We start from the raw sequence: 23,324 nt of genomic DNA, 5'->3' as shown, positions 1-23,324 counted from the left end.
AAAGGATGCTGTTGACAAACATCAAAATATTAGAATATTTAACCGCAGGTGTAGGGAAAAAAAAACACCTCCTATTAAGTTCCTTGGTTGACTTGTTTAATGTTGAATTTAATATGAGTTCCTTTCTGCTGGAATGCAGTCCACCCCTGTCCTTGCTGAGTTTAGAGTAGCGAGTGATTGTTCATTTTAAACCTGCCTTTCCAGACTTCTGTTCAATCACAATGATCTGAGAGTCTGGTAGCAAGATGTTTTTTTTATCCAATGAACAATTTCATTCAGTGTTTGATGGCTTTCCAGTTTATTGTAGCTCTGCAAAAATAAAAATGATTCTGTAAATTTGAAGGAAAAAAAAGAGTCCATATGTGTGGATTCTCTAAAGGCTTGCAGAGCAAGTCTAAAATGCCACCCTCAGCTGGACGCACGGAGCTCCGTCTGTAGGATGGTGAACCACATCTGCCTGCCTGCAGCCTGACACTTTGGGAAGAAATGTGGGAAGGTTCATCACCTCATTTGCTCTCCCAGCATTTTCACACCAGCTGTATACAGTGGATTGTTTCTATGTTCTATCCTTTTTACTTTAAATGATGACAAGTTTGGGTTTTGTGAAGAAAAATTGTTTTTCTCAAAATAGGCTCTAGGATTTCTTTGTTTTCTTCCAGATGCTCTGATCATAGATAGTTCTAAATCACAACTCATAGACCTTTCCACCTGAAAAGAGCTTTAGCCCTCTCACCTCACACCTGACGAAACTCAGTCCTGGAGAAGATGGACAGATTGTCAGAGATCTGGCACCTAAGGGGTGGCGCCACACGAGATTAGAATATGGCTGCGCCAGCAGTCAGTCGCCAAAGACTGAGAGAGGCTATCCGGTCTGCTGAAAGTTAAATCTGAAACAGTGAACTGGAGCACATTTCACCTTGAAAATTACACAGAGGTCTTCTTCTCTGAGAATGCGGACAGAAATGTCTCCTTGTTCTCTGTACTAATTAATTTCCCTCTGCCAGGAGATGAAGATGCTCTGTGCTCTGCAGAAAACCCTGACTGATTCTAAGGGAGGCAATGAAAATGGCCTGGCACCTTCCCTTTGTCGTATAATCTATGATTCAGATCAATGGGACAAAGCAAGCGTTGATTCCACAAGTGAATTATACAGAGGGGTGTGTGTGTGTGTGTGTGTGTGTGTGTGTGTGTGTGTGTGTGTGTGTGTGTGTGTGTGTGTGTGTGTGTGTGTGTGTGTGTGTGTGTGTGTGTGTGTTTAATGGCCAAACTAGACTGATTGTCAATGTATTTTGATCAGTAACTGAAGGGAGAGTTAAAATGGTATCTCCATCCCAATCACTGACCCACTCAACCTTTTTTTAATAGATCCACTTAAGCTACTGCTGTTCTCTGAGCCCATTAGGACTTATTTAAGGGGTGAATTTTCAGGAGATTATATATCACTCCCACTAAAGCACATTGAAATTGCTCATAGGATGTATCCTACAAAGCGTTATAAATTCTGCACCAGAGCTAACTAGAAAAGTGAGCTTGCTTGGAATAAAGACCTATTAGAGAACTATAAGAATTACTTTTGGGAAATTTGACTTGGAGTGATGGAGTAGACAGAATTAGCTTTCAAATAACTGTGTTTTGAATGTGTGCTGTGTGTTAAGCTGCATTTTCTAGTGAGCTGTGATGTTAATATCTTTTTCACCATTGCCAATAGTAAATAGAAGTAGTATTTTATAAGGCTATGTTTTTTTATTGAAGTATGGTTAATTTACAATGTTTTCTTAGTTTCAAGTATACAGCAAAGTGATTCAGATATCTGGCAGGCTGCAGTCCATAGGGTCGCACAGAGTCTTAACATGACTGAAGCAACTAAGCAGCATGTGTGTGTGTGTATATATACATATATACATATATATATATGCATTCTTTTTTCAGATTCTTTTCCATTATAGTTTATTATAGCCTTCTCTGGTGACTAAGATGGTAAAGAATCTGCCTGCAATGCAGGAGACCTGGGTTCAATCCCTGGGTCAGGAAGATCCCCTGGAGAAGGGAATGCTGCCACTCCAGTACTGCCACTCCAGTACTCCTGCCTGGAGAATTCTGTGGACAGAGGAGCCTGGTAGGCTGTCTCCATGGGGGTCGCAAAGAGTCAGACACTACTGAGCAGCTAACACTTTTCCTCTTTCATAGGTTATTACAAGACAGAGAGTATAATTCCCTGTGCTACACGTTAAGTCCTTGTTGTTCACCTACTTTATATATAGTAATATGTATATGTTAATCCCAAACTCCTAATTTATCTTTCATTCCCTGTATAAGGTTATGTTTTAAGCTCAGCTTTTAAGTTGTTAATTATTTATCTCTAACAGTCTTACCAGCTCTTAGGATGCACAGGTATAAACTGGGAATGGTCTTTTGCTTCGTGCTAAGTATCCCAACTAGCCAGGCCTCCTGTGGACTCAAGTAACTGGTAGAGGTATTTAAATAGAATGCTTAATTATTAACATTTAAGGTAGTGTTGTTGTTGCTTCCCTGGGCTCAGTGGTAAAGAATATACCTGCCAAGCAGGAGACAAGGGTTCAATCCCTGGGTCAGGAAAATCCCCTAGAGGAGGAAATGGCAACCCACTCTAGTATTCTTGCCTAGGAAATCTCATGGACAGAGGAGCCGGGTGGGCTACAGTCCATGGGGTTGCAAAAGAGTCGGACACAGCTTAGTGACTAAACAACAACAACAGCAAGATAGTATTACTACACTAAAGAATAAGGTATAAAGGCCTGAAGAGAAAATTTCAAAACACTTAAATACAATTCGATTCCTTTCTTACTGACCCTTACTTGTTATTAACCACTAATTAATATGACTAAAAGACAAACTTCTGTAGCATTCAAATTAGACACATTTTGTGCTCTAAGATTTAAATGCATAGTTTTCTGGAACAGTAAGAAATTTTCCCATATAATAATCAGGCTATCCTGATTGATACATGGGTTTCCATTCTAGAGATGATTTCTAGTTCACCGTAAGAGGATTCTTTTTCCATTGCTCAAAGCATCATTTTATAGAAGAAAGTGAAAGTGAATTTGCTCAGTCAGGTCCGACTCTTTGCAACCCTGTGGACTGTAGCCTACCAGGCTTCTCCATCCATCGGATTTTCCAGGCAAGAATACTGGGGTGGGTTGCCATTTCCTTCTCCAGGGGATCTTCCCAACCCAGGGATTGAACCCGGGTCTCCCGAATTGCAGACAGATGCTTTACCCTCTGAATCACTTAGAACTGACTTTTATAGAAGAAACTCCCACTAAGCATGTCATGGTGAAGCCCAAGTTCTGTCTTCTAGGAAATATCTCATCAGCCACTCTCCCCACTCGTCTTAAGTGAGAGAATTAGGAGAGAACCTGGTCTGGTGAAACATCCTGCCTAAATGCTGATTCCTCTGTAGCACGACCAGTGAAGGAGTATGTACAAACAGTTTTAGGGGCATTAAAACTCACCCTACGTAAGCCCCTCCATTTCAAAGACTGTGTTGATCTGCTAGTAAAGTGAATAGTGAAAGTGATAGTTGCTCAGTCATGTCTGACTCTTTGCAACCCCATGGACTGTAGCCTGCCAGGCTCCTCTGTCCATGGAATTCTCCAGGCAAGGATACTGGAGTGGCTTGCCATTCCCTTCTCCAGGGGATCTCCAGGGGTTCATGGATTGAACCCAGGTCTCCCGCATTGCAGGCAGATTCTATACTGTCTGAGCCACCAGGGAAACCCAAAATACGAAGATGGAGGTACTGGGGACTGAACCCAGGATCTCATGCACACTAAGCCTGTACTCTACCACTGAGCCATACCCCCAGGCCTGCCAGTAAGTAACTATTCACTGAGCACCTTCTCTGTGTGTAAGCTGGGCCAGAGCTAGTGATACAGAAATGCATACAGACTGGAAGCTCCTTGAGGACGGGAATTTTGTCTTATTCACAGCTTATCTCCATGGCCTGAAGCAGCTCCTAGTATATAGCAGGTTATCGACAGATATTGAATCCAGAGTTGCTATGGTCTTTAGGACGCTTTGCCTAACCCTGGTCTTTGTTTATTCCTAAGTCACTGGTTGGAACTAACCTTTAGGGACTGTTGCTGTTATTAGTTACTAAAAACCATCACTACCTGAGGTCTTTTCTGTGGTCAATGTGTAATAGGGCCAGTGGTTTGATTTTGAAGGATGGCCTCACAGCACCTCCGGTGGGCAGAGGACCCATGTTTGCAGAGACAAGTGTTGGGAGAACTTCATCTCCACCAGATGACTCCCCCAAACAGCAGCTTAGAAACTGCCCATTGAACACTAGCACATGGTCCAGTCATGTGTGAATTTTGGCCCATCACATGTTGATGACTTGGCTTTGATTGGATAACCCTGACCACAGTATCTTTTTTATTAGTAGTATTCTAGTGAGATACTTGAATGGAAGGAAATAATTTCTGTCTTTTAGTGTTGAGTAAACATATGTAATTAGCCTCGATCTCCATTAGTATCATTAGACTTGAAAACCCAGTTTAATCTGGATTCTGCTCTCTCTCAATGTCAGCCTGTTTCTGGACCAGTACAGAGCCAGCCTTGTTGATGCAATAAAGAGATTACTCCAGCCCAGGGTAAGTATGTTTCTATTTTCTCCTGAACACTGGCTTCAGAATAATTAGTCTGTGCACAAAGATGGAAAGAGTAATGGAATGGCAGGATTAATGTCATGTAATACTTTAATACTTATTATGTCCAACTTCAATTGAGTCTTCTGATCTATCAGATTCTTTCCTAATCATAACTAGGGAACTTCTTACCCTTGGCCTTCTGATAAGCAACACAGTGGGTAGTAAAATAAATGAAACTGCTTCAAAGATAGTGTGAGATTATTTTTATCAAAGAATTTCTTGAGTCTTTTCCTTTGATAACAATATCTTCATATTAAAGTAGAAGTATGATATGGAAAGTTTTCTGTTGACTTCTGTCATTTTAAATCCCTTCAATGGTAACCTTTGTCATTGGGTATTTATTTATTGCAAAAGAATATTTTTTTCTTTTTATTTCTGTTTCTATTAAAGAAAGGGACTTCAGATGAATCTATCTATTAAAAGTTCTTTGCTTTAAAAGGAAACCATTATTTACATATTATAAACATTAGGTCACAATGAAGCCAAGCATGGCATAAAATATTGTGCACATTTTTACATTTATATATCCATTTATGCCTGTGAGTAAATTACAGAGTTTGTATCCACTCTTATTTTGCTGGGCTGTTATACTAAGCTAGGAGGTCCTGCAGCCTAAACGGAGAGTTAATATACATCTATTTAAAGAAAGAAAACAAGTTTAAAGCTCATACATTAAAAAAAAATCTTATAACTATGTAAGACTCTTGCTGTGCCATAGGAATTTAGAATAGGTTAACAGTGTTAATGTAGCCTAAGACAGAAACTCAACATTTATCTGAGAAAGGACTATAGTGTGTGTGTGTGTGTAAAGTATTTTCTAAAGTTTTGTCTTTTCTTTTAAAAAAGAAGGTTTGCTCTAGTCTTCTGACCTCAGTGAGACTTATCGGCTAATACCTTTCAATCTTTCTCTTATATATTTTCTACATTGAAGATTCCCAGAGCAATTTGATAATCATCCTTTGCCTTACACTGTGCTTTTTATTTTGTTATCTCTATATAGCTCAGAAACTTTAACTAGGCCTCTCAGAGGAGTAACCAACAGCTTTGTAAGTGGTAATCAATTAAATTAAATTGGCTTCTCAATTCCCCCTGTGAGGTGGGGAACAGCTCTAGAGGCAAAGAAGGGGAACGCTCCAAGCCATTGATGACAGCTGTCGTGGTTGAGTGAGCAGCCCAAGTTGAGGGCAAAGAAGAAATTGGGGGCCTCTTCATCTTCCCATTAGCCTTGGGTGATTCTCATGAGCATTTGCAAGATCAGGATTTTCAGAAAGGACACCGAGATTCTTGGATATAAGGCTTCTGGGAACATCTGTCATGCAAAAACACAATGCTTTCAAAGACTCCTGGATCTCACAGTGCACAAACAGTACTTCACTCATCACCAACACCCCCTTCAGAGCCTATTTGTGACAAATATTCCATTTTGCTGGTTGCAAATAGGAAAAGGAGTATGTCAAGGCTGTATATTGTCACCCTGCTTATTTAACTTCTATGTAGAGTACATCATGAGAAATGCTGGGCTGGATGAAGCACAAGCTGAAATCAAGATTGCCGGGAGAAATATCAATAACCTCAGATATGCAGATGACACCACCCTTATGGCAGAAAGTGAAGAAGAACTAAAGAGCCTCTTGATAAAAGTGAAAGAGGAGAGTGAAGAATTTGGCTTAAAGTTCAACATTCAGAAAACTAAGATCATGGCATCCGGTCCCATCACTTCATGGCAAATAGATGGCGAAACAGTGGAAACAGTGGCTGATTTTGTTTTTTGGGGCTCCAAAATCACTGCAGATGGTGATTGCAGTCATGAAATTAAAAGACGCTTACTCCTTGGAAGGAAAGTTATGACCAACCTAGACAGCATATTAAAAAACAGACATTACTTTGCCAACAAAGGTCCATCTAATCAAGGTTGTGGTTTTTCCAGTAATCATGTATGGATGTTAGAGTTGGACTATAAAGAAAGCTGAGCGCCAAAGAATTGATGCTTTTGAACTGTGGTGTTGGAGAAGACTCTTGAGAGTCCCTTGGACTGCAAGGAGATACAACCAGTCCATTCTAAAGGAGATCAGTCCTGGGTGTTCATTGGAGGGACTGATGTTGAAGCAGAAACTCCAATATTTTGGCCACCTGATGTGAAGAGATGACTCATTTGAAAAGACTCTGATGTTGGGAAAGATGAAGGCAGGAGGAGAAGGGAATGACAGAGGATGAGATGGTTAGATGCCATCACCGACTCAATGGACATGAGTTTGGGTGGACTCCGGGAGTTGGTGATGGACAGGAAGGCCTGGTGTGCTGCAGTTCATGGGGTTGCAAAGAGTCAGACACGACTGAGCGATTGAACTGAACTGAACTCCATTTTGTAGCAGATTTGCCTGGTTTACATAGAAAGTGAAAGTGAAGTAGCTCAGTTATGTCCAATTCTTTGCAACTCCATGGACTGTAGCCTATCAGGCTCCTCCATCCATGGCAGACGCTTTCCCGTCTGAGCCACCAGGGAAGCTCTGCAGAAGAAGGAATTACATAGTTTACATCGGATTCATATGTTTACATAGGATCTATGATCTACTGTAAATCATTCACATGTATTGTAAATCATTTACAATAGAAAACTCGCCCAAGGTATGAATAGACCTAAATGGAGATTGACTGGAACGTCTAGTAGCTCTCCTATACCCTCTATTAAACTCTGAATGATGCTCCTCCTTGTCTGAAGTATGGCTCCACGCAGCAGCCTCCTCAGAGGACAGACAGCAGCACTCCTACTGAAGCGGATGCTCACCCTTAACTGGGAGGATAAGACCCAGCCCTAGAGTGGATGGTGCTTACTTATGCTCTGCGTAGAGCTGGGGAAGCCAAATCAAAGGGGCCTGCATCATGGACTTCCCTGGTGGCTGGCTCAGTGGTAAAGAATCCGCTTGCCAGTGCAGGAGACATGGGTTTGATCCCTGGCCTATGAAGATCCTATGGGCCGCAGAAAACTAAGTCCATGTGCCACAACTATTGAGCCTGTGCTCTGGAGCCTGGGAGCTACACGTACTGAAGCCTGGGCACTCTAGAACCCATGCTCTGCAACAGGAGAAGCCACCACAATGAGAAGCCAGTGCATTGCATCTGGAGCGTAGCCCCTGCTCCCTGCAACTAGAGAAAAGCCCACGCAGCAACAAAGACCCAGCACAGCCCAAAAAATAAATAAACAAACAAATATTCTTAAACATCTAACTTAATTAAAAAACAACAACAACAACAACAAAGGGTCCCACATCAAAATGCAGCATAAGAAATGAGAGGAGGGGCGCTCACTTAGGCCCCTCCTATCCTGCAGCACTGCTTGGACTGACAAGTGTTCCAGCCTAAGAGGTCAGGAGTCCTCCATGAGGGGGAAAATCCCAGTCATGGATGGAACATGGATATACTGAAGTTCCCACCCAGGAATCTCACTCCACTGAGAGGTCTGGGGCAGCAGGGCCTTTGCGCTCCTGGGGACTCTACCCAGATGAACCCAGGAAAAGCCACAAGGACGCAGCAGGGAACCACAACAGCTCTGTTTCCCATGCCAGGGGGCTGGAAGGGTGCCCAGAACATGGGGGAACCTGGAGAAAACTGCTCTTCTCCTTGCCTCTCAGCGCTGCTGTCCTACTTCCAAAGGACGTCCCCTGCCCCTCACTGAGTGTGTGTGTCGTGGGCATCACAGTCCAAGACCAAGATAACATTAAAGGCTTTATCCCATGACAATTAGAGCTGCTTTTAATGTTTTCTTGAGTCCAGTCCCCTCCTCCATGGTTTTGTGGCCTAGAGGCTGAAGGTATTGTAAGAGGCCCACAGAGAAACAAATTGGGCAGCTGCATTGGTGGGTCCTGAGCTCTGAGTAATTCAAGGGCTCAATAGACTCAGTGGAGATGAAACAAGTCCTCAGGGTGCTCAGCCAAAGCTGCACTTTGGCCAAACACTTTGAATTCATAGGTGGGCCCCAGTTTCCGAGGGTAAACTATCAGTAGATAGACCCAGAAATGTCTGCGTACAAAACCCAAGTTGTTCTTACTATTGAGCCACTTACTAGATTCATCTCGCAGAGCCTCAGTTTCTCATCTGTAAAATGAGGAGGAAACAAGTCAATGCATTGGAAGCTTTAGCACATAACTGACTCCGAATGAATATGTGTTCAGTCTTGTTGCCTTGAAGAACTAGAGGGATTTTCCAGCCATGTTGGGTATAGAATACACAGGACTGTTTTAAAAAACTGTCCTCAGACAAATACTTGGCAGGAGGGGAAATTTTTTTTTCTTGAACTTGGACTTGGATGATGTCTACACATAACTAGGCCTCCTGCATCTCCCTGCACCCAGGTCCTACTTGCCTGCTGCAGGCTCTGCAGAAGGTCCGGAGGATTGTCTACCTGGATGAAGATGACACTTTTTACTACAGGCGCCCCCATCAAGTGAGGGGAGAGAAATTCCTACTAGATGGCCAGGATGAAATCATTGCAACATGGAGATTCAAGTCTCAACCTGTGTGAAGAAATGGATTCTGCCATTGTTGGGGAGTGTGATTCCTTGAGTTCTAGCTAAGGCAAATCTGCTGTCTGGAGTCAGATGATCCAGAAGCAAAGAAAGTAGGTAGAAGGGAGGAGTTTCCCTGCTTTTCAGTTTTTATAATGGGGGTAATAAATGTGGGGGTACAGGCCCCCAGAGAGAGCTTAGCCACCAGAGTGGGTTCCTGGCTTGATCCAGGAGCAATGTCAAATCACAGAGCTAAGCCTGGATCCTTGGGCAGACAGGCACCTATGCCTGGAAAGTCATTACAGGAAGCTCCAAATGTCAGCAAGAAATGATCATTGCTTACTCCAGGTGGAAACTTTCCTCTGCTGACTGGTTGAGAGAAGCTGTAAAAACATCTGACCCCGGCCAGAGTGCTACAGGGACTCTCTAGCAGACTTAAAAGATGACAAGAAAAAATTTTAAAAAGAAATTACAGTGTTAGACAATCAGTTGTGTCTGATTCTTTGCAACACCATGGACTCCTCTGTCCATGGAATTCTCCAGGCAAGAGTACTGGAGTGACTTGCCATTCTCTTCTCCAGGGGATCTTCTCAACCCAGGGATCAAACCCAGGTCTCCTGCATTATAGGTGGATTCTTTAGTGTCTCAGCCGCCAGGGAATCAGGAAATGTTACTTATTCCAAGAAGCAACAGGTATTTTTCCTCCCCCACCTCTTTCCCTCTGGTGAGAGGCTTCTTGTTGCTGATGAGTCATAGCTGAGCCCCTATTATGTGTTCCTTCAAGACCTTCAGCCATGTCTGATACCACAGGACCCAGATGTAATTTAAGATACAGCCACAGCAGCCTACAAGTTGAACTTTGGTCCAGAAATGACAACCAACGAATGACACTTACTGATATTCCTATGAAATGGCTTTGGGGGCAGGGAGGGAAGCCAAGCTAGTTGGACAGTGTGAACTTACTCAGGACCATGAGGAGATGGATAGGGATGCAGTATGGCCAGTTCTCCAGCTTATCACCACTGCTCACCATTGTCAAGAATTCAAAAATATCCTCTGGAACTCAATTAACCTTCTTTAGAAGCTGACCCTAAGTAACTGCCAAATTCCTGGAGTCCCAACTACACGCAAGCTGTGCTATAGAAGTAAATCATGGACTCTCATTTTAGAAAAGCAGTTTCTTTCTTTCTTTTTTTGACTGCCCTGGGTCTTAGTTATGGCATATGGGATCTTTTAGCTGGGGCACACAGGATCTAGTTCCCTGACCAGGGACTGAACCTGGGCCCTCTACATTGGGAGTGCAGAGCCTTAACCACTGGATCACCAGGGAAGTCCTAAGCAGTTTCTTTTTACTGACATATTTTACCATCTTTTTTTTTTTTTTTTAATCTAGTATCTTTGCAACCATCTGTATAAACCTCTGTTTTTGCTTATCTCAGGGAAATGCCCTATGAGCATGAGTTCAGTGGCATGAACTGAGATGGTCCTGTAAGAGCCTTTGGTTCCTGTCTGTTTGCTGGGTCAGAGGTCCAACAAAGCTTCCCCTGTCTTTGATGAGAAGCTGTGTTCGGCCAAACCTGGCTCTTCCAGGTATAGGAGCAGAGAATCCCCAGACAATTTTTAAGACCCTGAGTTCAGGGGCCTATCCCTTAGAAGTTCTTTTTGGAAGTCCACCCAGGTGTTTATCCAGCATGTCCAGTGCTGAGTCTCTGCCCCTGAGGAATTTAGAATGTGGTCATGGAGACCTCACACACATAGCTGGAACTACAGTGGACAGTGCAAAATGGCTTATAACAGCCCAGCACTCGATCATGTAGAGCCTGGTGCTGTTTGTGTTTGTTGTGTGAATCTTTCTAATTGACACTTTCCATAGAGCGTGAGATCCTTAAAGGACTGAACTCTGTCTGAGTCAACAAACATTTGTTGAGCAACTGCTCTCTGCCTAGCACTGTGCTGGACTGTGGGGTATGAATAAGAATAACTAGCACTATAGAGAATCTCACTGTATAGCAGGGAAGATTGATGCACAACTCCTAGGAATTACAATGCAAGAGTCTAGGTACTGGAATGCAGCACAAAGAATAACTAATTGCCCGAGGAAGAGTTCCCTAGAGGCGGGAATATTGACTTCGGTTGAGGTAAGAAGGCCATTCTGAGCCTCAGTAGAAGGGGACTAGAAAGTAGCATCCCTGGTGGAAAGAACAGAGCTCACAAGTAGAGAGTATGAAAGAGCATGTTGAGTTTGCAGGAGTTTGCTCTGGTTGGAGTTTAGGAGTGTCTGTTATACTGGGGGAGGGGCGGGAGATGAGTTATTTTGGGTACCACTTTTAGAAAGGCTGAGAACATGATGTTGGAGAGACTAGACTTTATGGGTAATAGCCATCGAAAGTTTTTGAGCAGTGATATAGTCAAATGTGAGTCCAAGAAAGATCACTCTGGGCCAACATAAAAGCTGGTTTCGGAATAAGAACTTGATAGCAGCAAGGCTCTTCATGGGTCCACCATGAACCAACTTCTACCTAAAACTGTACAGTGAGGAGCCAGTGAAGACCTAAAGATGGAGAAGAGGGAACTGGATGGGTGTTCACTGAGAGGTTCATTCAGCAAACACTTCTGGAGTGCTCCTTGGGGATAAAATAAGATACAACGGTTTTAAAAGGCAACGTCATGATTTCCTGATTTCCAGCTTCATTTTGAAGGTGAAGGGTATGGAAGCATTTGCTACTTAATAGGTACTCAGCTGTGTGTGAGAGAGAGAGAAAGAAAGAGAGAGATGGATGAATAGTGCCCTGGGAAGGGTAGAGGTTTAGGCCAACCTCTATTGAATTCCATTTTAGACAGAATGGGTTAAAGATACTTTCAGAACATCCCCATGGAGGGCTCTAGTAGGCACCTGAAAATCCAGGTATGTGAACTGGACAATGGTGAATGCTGCAGTTATGTACTTGGGAGTTTTTAATGCGTAAGTGATAGTTGAAGTTGTGGACTTCAGTACAATTGCCTGGAACTGTATAAAACATAAAGAAAAAGTAGACGGAGTCCTGGGGACTACTGACAATGAAAGGCGGGTGATAAAAAGAAGCCAGGATCGGGGACTAACTGACCGAGAGAAATGTAGGGGAGGAAGCAGGCAAAGGCAGCATCTCAGAAACCAGATAAAGACATGGTTAGAAAATAAACATAAGCTTACACATGTAATCGATATTTAATAGTTGATCACCTGGAAATGGAAAAGCATAGCCTATTCCTTGTAAAATAAGTCTGAAGAAGACTTATGTTTTCCAGAAGTGCACACTTTAATCTATGAGTATAGATTAGTCTAGCAGAATAACAACAACTGAGCTTACAGTGTAAACAATATCGTTGTTTTGTGGAACTCCTCTCAAGGGATAAATGAATTCTCTCAAATTTCTGTTCATCACTCTAAATTTTACATTCAATTGAGTGTTCAATCAGAGTTTAAAATGATTCTGTGACTGTGAATGCTTAGAAAGATGTGCTTTGGTAAATTGAAAATAATTTTTCTTAAAGTAATGGGCTAATTTGAAATCTATGTTCTTTTTCTTGGTTTGACTTTTGGAGCCTAAATTGTGAGGCATATTCCACTGACTGTAACAAAGTGTCCTGCTCCACTGGGGATATGGTGGGTGCGGGCTTCTAAAACCATTCATTATTGGGGAGAGGCTGGCACTCAGTAGGGCAAACAGTGGATGCTTATTGAATGAATGGATGATGTCCTATTGTCCCTCCTAAATATTAATCCACATCTCAAAGGTGTCTGCATTCAACGAAATGAAAAAGAAAACATTTTGAAACTCATAACTGAGTAATTAGAGATTAAAACTACTGCTTGCTCTTTCTCTTTCTTGTGGGGACTGTATTGTGCACAGAAAGCTGCCCTCTGCAATCCCTTTAGAGCCGCTGACTCTGTAAAAGCTTCTTGGAGAAAATCTTTTATAAATAATAAGCGTTAGAATGTGGCCTTCGAATTCCCAGAGACTTGTATTTTTCAGATTATTCAACGTCTGGATTTAGTTTATTCTTTCAACAAATATTGATCGTCTCTTCTATGCTAGGCACTGAGAAAATATAGTGAATAAAACATTAGAGGATCCCATTTTCCTGGAGTATACATTCTAGCCAGAGGAGAAAGGCAATAACAAATGAGGATGTGATGTGTGTCAGTGGTGATGAGGGCTAAGGATACAGCTAGAGCAGCGAGAGGGGGAGGGGAGGGGTGGGGAGGGTGGCTGTTTTAGGTGCAGTGGGTATGGAAGGACAGGTAGACTGAGACACAAGCTCAGTTGCAGTCCCCTTACAGCTCACCCCAACCAGCAGAGGGCTGGGGTGAGGGCAGAGGTGTGTTTTGTGAATGCAAACATCAACCAACCACAACCCCTTAGTGCTTAAACATTATGATATATAATTTAGATAACAGCTGTCAAAAATCAACTCTTTGATTATAATGGTAAGACAATTTTTGCAGGTGACTTTAGAATAAAACCACTTCCATTATTCAAAAATCCAGAATGACAATCAGCTCTTAGAAAGGACTAAAATGACCTACTAGTGCTCCTTCTTTTTTTTTTTTCATGGAGACTTTTGCTCCCCTGCTGAGACCATGTATTATATCTAGTTTCACATCAAAATGAATTTTTGCTGCTAAGTTTGAAAACCGCCTGAAAATAGCAATTAATACTGGAAAAGCTGACAGAACCTTAAGTGTAGTGGCATGATTGGTGCTGCTATAATTATGTGCCTGAGTGTATACATGTCTATGTAAACACAGTATGAAAACACACTTGATGTCCAGGACAGTGGATCAGTGCATTTTCTTGCAGCTAAATGAGGGGAAGAGAGAAGGAGAGGAAGTTGGTAGAATCTTTATAGCACCATCAGGTGGTGTAGATGCTCCTAGTCTTTCTTACATCTATATAAACTTGTTTCTGAAATTATTTTCACACTCATTGCCTCATTTGATCCTCACATTTTGGCTGGGGGTGTGGGGAGACAAGGGCGGTTTTATTCTTCCCATTTAATGGATGAGAAAACTCAGTGAGTCAGCTAGGATAACTTGAGTTTCTTACCTGAAAAATGAGGAGATTGGACTCATATCATCTCCAAGGCATCTCCTAGTTCAACAGTTCTGTGACTTTTTTTCCTGATTTTCCTGAGGTGACACTACTGTCTAATGGTAGAGATCCCCTTTTAAGTCCAAACCCCTTTCTGCCACACATTTCCTTGTTATAGTCTTCAAACCACTTTACAGCATGTTTAATCATCTGTAAAATGTAATGTCTACTGTACAAGGTTGTTGAGAAAATTGTTGAGGGGATTAAAGGGAAGGCTTGTGAAGCACCTAGCAAAGTGGTCACTTGTATTATTATTGCCATCACTATGACTAATAAGAAGGGAGTGTTGCATAATGGGAAGAGCATTGGCGTTGGGAGTCAGGTCAATTTCTAGTCACTTACTGTTGTGTCATCTTGGACAAGGAGCTAACCTTTCTGAACATCCTATAGAGGGGAGCTGAAAATTCCTATCTTGATGGGTCATTTGAAGACTAGAGGAGAGGATGTACATAGAGCACCAGTCCCCATGTCTGCCATGTCCCTGATGCTCAATAGACAGTTGGCAGGTATGAATGATAACCAACTTTCAAAAGAAACTGGGATATATTTTCATAATTCTCTCAAAACCTGAAGTGGTATTTCATAGAGGTAACGTATAACCTTGAAATTAACAGAAGCACACAGTCATCTTTTAAACAAATAAAAGGAAAAAGAAGATTCTGAAGTTTAGTCATTCTGTGCACATCTCAAGGGGAGAAGAAAAATTCACGTGCAGCCAGTAGTTAGTAAATGTTCATTGTGGAGTTTCAGGTCAGAGGGTCTTCTGAAAACTGGTATATATTTTGATCAAGTCTTCCCACACTCCCCACTACAACAAGCAGATGGGGTTATGCAGTTTACTTAGAAAAGCTTGCTTGCCCTCATTGTACCACTTTCTTTGAAAAGGAACCACTTGAATAACTGTGAGGAACTGCTTTGCCATAATGATGACCCCTATGAGGGATCGAGTAGAGTTGGAAATCAAGAGCCTATAGTTCTGCCTCTGGCAGTATGGTCACGGAAAATACTGGTGGCAGAACTGAAATGGATTGTGGTTACTCGTCTCTGTGGAGGATTTCTTGGTACTGAATTTCCAGGGCACAAGAAACTAACATTTACAGGCATCTGTGGCCACATGCTCTGGAGCTGTGCTGCGGATGTGTTGGCAGCTGCTAAGGAGTTGCAAGGTGGGTGGCACTGCCCTGGACCTGTTATTCTAAAATCTAGTTGATGATTTAAACCACTGGGCCCAAGAGAGGTATGTATCGTACAAAAAACCAATGTTGAGTCCCATATTATTTATTACATGCATTGTTTGAAGGTGATAAAATACAGCACTGGACATTTAAATATGACATTTTTCTCTTATTTGATATATGTCTATCCTGGAAATTACTCTCACTGTGTCTGCCCATCCTATGTGGATATCTCAAGACAATTTTGAGTTTTCTACCTGAGAGCTGTACACTAAATGCTTTGACCAATGTCTGTTATGTTTGGTTGCCTTCCAGTTTTAAAATGTGTGAATTTCCTTTTTAATGTTCTAGGGGAAAGCAATGGTATTCGCCCCACGCCGAGGGAATACTTTAAACCAGTTTTGCATTCTAGCTGAAAAAGCTGGTTTCTCTATCCAAAGACATGAAAATTATGATGAACACATTTCAAACTTCCACTCCAAGGTTAGTTTTCTGCTTGTGTTAGATAACACTTTAATCCGCATTGCATTTTGAAGAGATCATGGTCTTTTTGGCAGGTAACCTAAATATTTGATTAAAGGACTCCTTAGGTGTGCTGCTTCTGAACGGCTATTTGTATCTGGTTATTTTGTGTGGCAAAGCCATCTTTTATCTTTGCATGTCTAGAAGGATTTTACAGAAACCATTCCTGTTTACTCCTTTCTCTGAAACTAACTAATCTCTTCATTCATAATAGACTGATTTGTAGGATGCAGGGGAGGTGGCATAGAATGAATGATAAACAAGCATTTATATTTTAATGAAAAACCTTCAGGTTTTAAGTAGGTTAAATGCTTAGCTGCAACTGAAATAAATAGAAGGTGAATGTCTAATTGTATCATGTTAGACTGTAAATCTTTATCTCCACTTGCTTTATGGCTGGGTCAGTTGGCAGTTTGAGACTGTTAAATCTCACAGAATTTCACAGTTGTGGGGTTATATGTCAGATCGAGGCGCTACAAGATTTAGGTCAAAAGCACTTATCTGAGAGTGATTTCTAAGCTTGCTTACATAAAGCAATGTTATCAACCTTTTTTATTATTTATAGGTATAGAGCAATATAGGACACTGAGAGGCCAGCGTTCCACTGAAAACTTTTTAGGAATCTCACATTTGCTAATACATATCACAGTTACTCGTATAACATGGATTTCTTCTGTAATTTTGTGCCTTACAGAAATCTCCTTTCTCTGAGCTAGTCTGACCTTGGCAACAGACTTTGACTTGTCAATTTTGCAAGTCATGACTGCAGAAAAGTAAAGGCCTGACCTTATTTTTCTCCTGGGAAAATGTGTATAGCATTCTTTATTACCCATGACTATGATATAATGTAGAAGTGTGCTGACTTTTGAAAAATTATATGCAAAGTAAATCTGATCTTCTAAGCAGTAGAAAGGAAATCTTCACTTTCTGGAAATGGGTTCATTTCTTGGGGTCTCCAGGGCTCCATTTAAGCTCCTGGGGGTGGGAGGGAAATGTTGGTTTGTGAACTGAAAGGGTTAAATCACTTCCTCTCACTGATGGAATCAGGCCCTCTGCTTACAATCAGAAAATAAAAACTAAGTGGCATGTTATGCAAATCTTACCTACCTCTAGAAAGGATGTTCTCCTTTTTTCAACTCTTCTCCAGAACAAAAGGAATGGCTTTGAAGGTGTTACCTGGTCCAGGAAGGGTCTCTCCTGGCCCCCTGGGCTCTTCTACCTAAAGGGATAAAAATGGCCTTTTCTCCAGGGTGGGGTTAGAGCTACAGGGCCCAGCTGACAGCTGCTTGACATCCTGTCATTCTCTTTCCCCCTTAACCAAAGGACAAATGCTGTTAGTTTCTCAGTCATAGCTCAGGAGAGCAAATGCCCCAGGTTTCTCCAACAGCAGAAAATTTCATTATACCTAACACAACTCTGTCACTTCTCTGCAAAATCTGAAGTGTGTTAGAACATGCCAGGCATCCAGGTCCTCAGCGGCCACCTCTCCTTTGTCTAGAGCTTTAGATTGTCAGCACCTAGTAGGCAGCAACCTCTTTTTATTTCCAATGTTAGTACCCTGCTAAGCATGGCCTGTTTATCCACAGGGTCACAAAGAGTCGGACTTGACTTAGCAACTGAACAACAATAAAACATGTCTCTTAGATTTATACTGTGCACCCCCAGTTCAGTTCAGTCGCTCAGTCATGTCCGACTCTTTGCGACCCCATGGACTGCAGCACCTAGGCTTCCCTGTCCATCACCAACTCCCGGAGCTTGCTCAAACTCATGTCCACTGACTCAGTGATGCCATCCAACCATCTCATGCTCTGTCGACCCCTTCTCCTTCTACGTTCAATCTTTCGCAGCATCAGGGTCTTTTCTAATGAGTTGGCATTTTGCATCAGGTGGCCAAAGTACCCCCCAGTACCCTATAAATAATCATGGTCTGATTGATTGGTCCCACAAAAATACATTTCCATGAAAAAGTGGCCTTAGTGTTTATTTCATCATAATTGCTTCAAAGTTCAGTTCCCTACCTTACTGACACTGGACTAAGCAATAGTTGCCCTCCTCTTTTGATTCTTGTGACAGGTGAGAGCTGCATTTGGCTCTCAGGAAGTAGAACCGTAGGGGAATACTCTACAGGCTTGGGGCACTGTACCTAGATGGTATAAACGTGCACCCATGATGTGTATTTTTCATGATGAGAGCAATTTCAGCTTGCTTGCAGTCCTCCTGCGTCTAGCCAAAGAATGCCTCTTATCCCTCTGTACCAGAAGCATAAAATGCCCAGCTTTTTAGCTCCAGCAGTGGGTTTAACCGTGTGCTGACTGGACGGAGAGAGGCCTCCAAGGACCCAACTCCCGCTCGCTTTCCAAAAGGAAGGTGCCCGGAGAGGATCTGGCCCAGAGGCCAGATACAAAGCCGCGGACCGGGCTGCAGAGAGTGGGGAGCGTCCCTGCCCCTTGCCGAGCCCTTGTGCTCATCAACGGGACGCAGGAACGGAGGCCGAAGGCAGCACCCCGGTCTCCTCCGGCCCCTGCCCGCCCCCCGCGCGCCCCGGGCTCCGGGGATGCGTAGGGGCCGGCGCGGCCGCCGCGATCCTCCGCCCCAGCCGCTTTTGTTTGCCACGTGCTAATAGCCGGGGCTTAAAAGTTTTCCATCTTGAGCGGCAATCAGCTTTCTTCCTCTCCATCCCTGGCCAAACCCCCATGGTCCCAGGGACGAGCCTACTCCCAAACGGAGGAGCAGCGTTTTCCTTCAGGCTGCGTGTTATCCTCTTAGCCCTACTGTGTTGGAATAGAGCGTAACCAGCTGGAGGACTGTAAGACGCCTGATAATGCCGCTCTTTTCCGCTGTCCCGTCTTAATCTTGTTACACAAATGGTTGTGAAGAGATTCATGAATTTTAATTTTGCCCTCTGCATTAGTGCCTCACGTCACTCATACACAGCTGCCTTCTATGCCGAGTTTTTCACCCCTCCTCTTACAACAGGGAAAAAATTAGTTACAATCTTGGCAGTAGTGCAAGGTTAAAAAAAAAAAAAAGAATCTACAGATTTAGGCAACCACCCATGAAGCTGATTAACAGTCATGATCAGGAGGAACAGCTTTGCCTCTTAAACTTTTCACCTTCCATTGTTAACTGTGAAATTTTATTTCCGTTAAAAAGCAAGCCTGTAATCAAAACGGTGCCATTCTACACTTTCTGCCAGTGCTTTTGTTAAATTGTGCCCACACCGTTCAGTCACCATACTCAGGAGCCAGGCAGCCGAAGGTGTAGTGTGTTTTAAAAATATTGCCTCTCTGTTCGTCCAGGCATTAGGGAGAAAAAAACACTCTTCCCTCTCCCACTTCACCTCGTCCTCTCCTCCAGGCTAGGGATCAAATGTATTGCCCCTGTGGTGGGGCTCAAAACGTTTAGGATGTTAAGACAGCCAATTGTTTAGCAAGCTAGAGACTTGACTTAGAGATTTACAACTGGCTTGAAATAAGTTGATAAAAATATTCTCCATTATGCAAATATCCTTTGAAATATAATTCTACATGTCATGGTTTTCTTTTCCTTTTTTTTTCTCCCCAAACTTTAGCAAAACCAGCCCGTGTGTTTATTTTCTGTGTTTTTTGTTTAGCCAGGAAAATAGGCTTGAGCTCGGCTGTGAAGTCAGTACATTGTGTTAAAAGCACGGCCATATTGCACTTCTGCTTATCTATTCAAAATGCCACTTTACAAGTGGCTGGTGCTTATAATCTGTGTGGTGTGCTGTTGATAATTGTGGATACTGTAAAGGGTAAACAGTCTGAACTTCACTCCCGCTGCTGCTGTTCGCACCGTGGTGAGGCTGAACGTGTTACATCCAATTATGAAGTAAAGCGTAATGTCACTAATAGCAGCTATATAATTTAGTTCAGTCCTCAAAGACCCTGTTTTAACCTATGAAATTGAAAAATTGTTTTATTCACAATTTGCTTTTTGTTCATTTTTTTTCCAGGTGTTTTATTTCTTAAACTTATAATTATTCATTGGGCAAAGAAGTACAGCCTGGGTACATGGAATTATTCTTAAACCGTATAACGTTCCCCCATTGAAGCCAGTATTTCCTAACAGCTTTGTGTGTGTTCAAGTGCACTCACGTAACAGGCTGGATTCGGAAATGATCTGGGGTGTAGGGCTGCCTTTGAGGGTTTTCAGCTCTTTTCTGTCGTCGTCGTGGTGTGAAGGGCTCACAGTCCACACAGGGCTGGCCCCTGGCCCCTTCTAGCAAGGAAGCCCCCGCTTTGGCCTCCAGAGGTCAGCATAGAATCCAAGTTAAAAGTGATTTCTAACCCATATTTACCAAAGAATTATTTATCCCACATATTACCTCAGGGACTTTATAAAGAGCTCATTTGAGTCTCTGTATATTAGTGCATTGTGAGTGAGTAGGTCAGCTGACTCACGCTGAGTAATCAACTTTCCCTTATCCCCAATCCCAGAGGAAGAATTTAGCTAGCTTGGCCCCCTCTTCCCTCTGTAAAATATTTCAGTGAGCTCCTTCTATCACTAGGGCAACTGGCAACAAAGGTATTTATGGTTGGTAGGTCCCGGTTATAGTGGTTTTGTTTTGGGAAGTTTGGGAAGCCATTTGGGGGGCATTTTTTAAAATTAAAGAGTGATGTATGTTTAGGATTAACACTATCGTGACTTTGGTGGCAACAGAAATCCGTGAGGATCTCTCTAAATAGACAACTAACCATCTGTAAGAAGAGCAAATGCCATCAAAGAAAACAGAGTGAAGTGACTTCAGCAATTGTACCACCATCAGTTCTTGGGCAAATGGACTAGAAACTAGAGACCAGGCTGGCTTTATGTTCCCCAGTGAAAAAGGAAAAACAGCATCATTTCTGTTGTCCTTAATAGTGAGGCACGGCACAGTTTGGAAATATGATTTAGATGAAACATGACCTTTAGAAAGATTCCAGTTAATGTGTCGCAGACCTGTGAATGCAGGAAAGTGTCGTGCTGGAGCCATTCACTTAGATTCAGGAGAGGGCAAGGTGGGATGTTTGTCTGATTTGAAACAATAAAGGAATTGGTTCCATGTAAAATGAAAAGAAATACTTATTTCCGATCCTTATAAATTCAAAAATAAATTCACAGTTAGCTCCAAAACACCAGCTTCAAAAATAGCAATTTTGTCTTTATAAACAGCAACGTATTATTTGCTAGAATAAATATAAATACGACTCTCAAAATTATTCTAGCTGAATGAGGGGAAAACGTACTTTACATTTGAGAACTCTGATTGGACTTTTGAATCTATCAAGAGAAGGCCCTCAGAACTTTACCTGAGTGTAGTATTCAAAGCTTGCTGCTCTAATTGTTGGAATATGTTTTCCTCCTTGGAGACAACAATTTTTGAATTACTTGTCATTAATATTAAAAGCTTGAGGAAGCGGCTGGAAAGCCTTTGAAATGTCTTTGGCCCCACCAGCTTGTCGCTTGTGCTCAGGTGTGCCATAGGCTCCGAATGATCTGAACTGCCTGCCAGCCTGATTCCTGGGGCGCTGGCAGGGGGCAGACGGCGGGCAGGCGCAGGAACTTCTAGGCCGAATGGCTGATCCAGTGAAGATGAGTGAGTCCCCAGCTGTCCCTGTTCTGAAGTGTCTCAGAGCCCACAGAGGTTACAAAAGCAGCCTGGCTATTTATTTAAAAAAAAAAAAAAAAAAATTCTACCCCTACCAAAATAATAATAATAATAATTTCTAACTCAACCCATAGTATTGTCACTGCCACCAAGGACCGCTTTGAGTTGCTTTATTTGTGGTTTATTTTTCCAGAACAGTGTTTTTAGACAAGAAGTCTTCCTTTTACTCAACATTACAATTGACTAGTGAAAATTCCTCTTTACCTTTTTTTCTCTATTATTGTTTTCAGTTGAAAAAGGAAAACCAGGATGTATACGAAGAAAATCTTCATTTCCCGCTTCTGCTTATTTTAACCAAAAATGGATAGAAGCTTAAACAGCTCGAAAGATGAAGACAACATCAAGTGCACAGGCAATACTTTCACAAAAACAGAAATCTGTAATGGGTATAATATGCAGCAAGCTGTTGGCTCCCTGAGATTTTTAAACCCCAAGAACTTGGGCCCCTACCACCTCTGAGACGTTCCATGTGTGGGTTATTGGGGTCCACCTGTCCTCACCCACGTGACTCTCCAGCCATCCTAGATTCCTCTTTTTTCCCTCCCCTGTTGCTCTTTCTGCACCAAACCTTTGTCTTTAAATATGTATAAGCAGCCTATGTGAGATTTGAATGGGACTTGTAAGTCACCCAAATATTTTTCCCTCTCAGATTGAGAGAGAATTTCTTTTGGTGATTCATATCGCACCCCACCCCACCCCCTTTAAAAAATATCCTGGTCTTTGTTGTATTTTTAGTGATGGTCGTTTTTCATCTGTCAAACCAGCAAACATGATGATTCTTTCCTGGTTAAAAAAATAAATAAAACAAATCTTTCAGATCACCCTCAAATTAATTGTATTAAATCTGCCATCTTTCTCTCTGCCCCCCACTCTTTTTAATGGCTGTCTCTCTCACCCATTCTCTTTTTCCTTTTAAACAGGATGGTTTTTTTCCCTATAGATGTATAAGAAATGACTACATCAGCCCAAAGCCTCATAAACTGACCGTTTGTCCTCTGGACACAATAGCGTGGCCAGCCCTCTGCTCCTCCTCTCCAATTATGTGTGATTAGTCTCAATGTGTTGTGTCAAGAAGGAGGAGTGTGCTGAGTGCTTATTATCTGTTTAGGTACAAGAAGAGCACATTTAGGCTCTGACTATGAATGAAAAGTGAGCCTTTATCAGGGCTCAAATCTACTGCTGTTCTCCAGGCCTCTTTCAAAACAGGTCCTTCCCAGGGAAATTTTTGAATAAATGGTTGCTAAAACAAGGCGGCAACCAGGGCGAGCTTTTAAAAACTCAATCACACAATTATCCGATTGAAAGTAAGTATATATGGTTCTATGTGGTGAGGCAAGTGTATGGTAAACATTTAGTAGATGCTACCTAGGATTAAGAGAGAATGACTTTTCTGCAGGGAACCCAAGCTTCTCCTTGCCTGGTGCATCCCTACGATGCTCTAATGCCTTTTGTGGAAATTCAGATGTTTATCTGTAAGGAATCATCTGTACCCACTTTGACAGTAATGTCAGTAGTAGGCTAGCCATATAGGGATACTCCTATCTTTAGTAGAGGCAAAGCATATATTTAGCATGGTACAATTAAAGTGAGAGGTGAGACGAGGTGGGGGTGGGGGTGGGGAGCGAGTCCTTTTG

The 23,324-nt window shown here is 42.3% G+C and overlaps 1 protein-coding gene and 1 non-coding gene across 4 annotated transcripts in view; one reads left to right on the top strand and one right to left on the bottom strand.

Moving 5' to 3' along the window:
* Positions 1 to 22,508, top strand: part of CAMKMT (calmodulin-lysine N-methyltransferase) — a 412,412-nt gene extending 389,904 nt beyond the window's left edge. For all 3 annotated transcript variants that reach the window (XM_065927376.1, XM_065927375.1, XM_065927377.1), the window contains 3 exons: positions 4,571 to 4,634; positions 15,852 to 15,983; positions 21,921 to 22,508. In XM_065927376.1, the coding sequence (XP_065783448.1) occupies positions 4,571 to 4,634; positions 15,852 to 15,983; positions 21,921 to 21,998 (274 nt within the window). In that variant the 3' untranslated portion in view covers positions 21,999 to 22,508. The remainder of the gene's footprint in view (positions 1 to 4,570; positions 4,635 to 15,851; positions 15,984 to 21,920) is intronic.
* Positions 3,771 to 3,842, bottom strand: TRNAT-AGU (transfer RNA threonine (anticodon AGU)). The gene has a single exon. It is a non-coding gene; the product is annotated as a tRNA-Thr (tRNA).
* Positions 22,509 to 23,324: the final 816 nt, after the last annotated feature.

Source organism: Muntiacus reevesi, chromosome 3 (genome assembly GCF_963930625.1).
Source record: "Muntiacus reevesi chromosome 3, mMunRee1.1, whole genome shotgun sequence".
In the NCBI taxonomy this organism is placed as follows: domain Eukaryota; kingdom Metazoa; phylum Chordata; class Mammalia; order Artiodactyla; family Cervidae; genus Muntiacus; species Muntiacus reevesi.
Note: the sequence above shows the minus strand (reverse complement) of the source record. Positions and strands in the feature narration are given on the sequence as shown.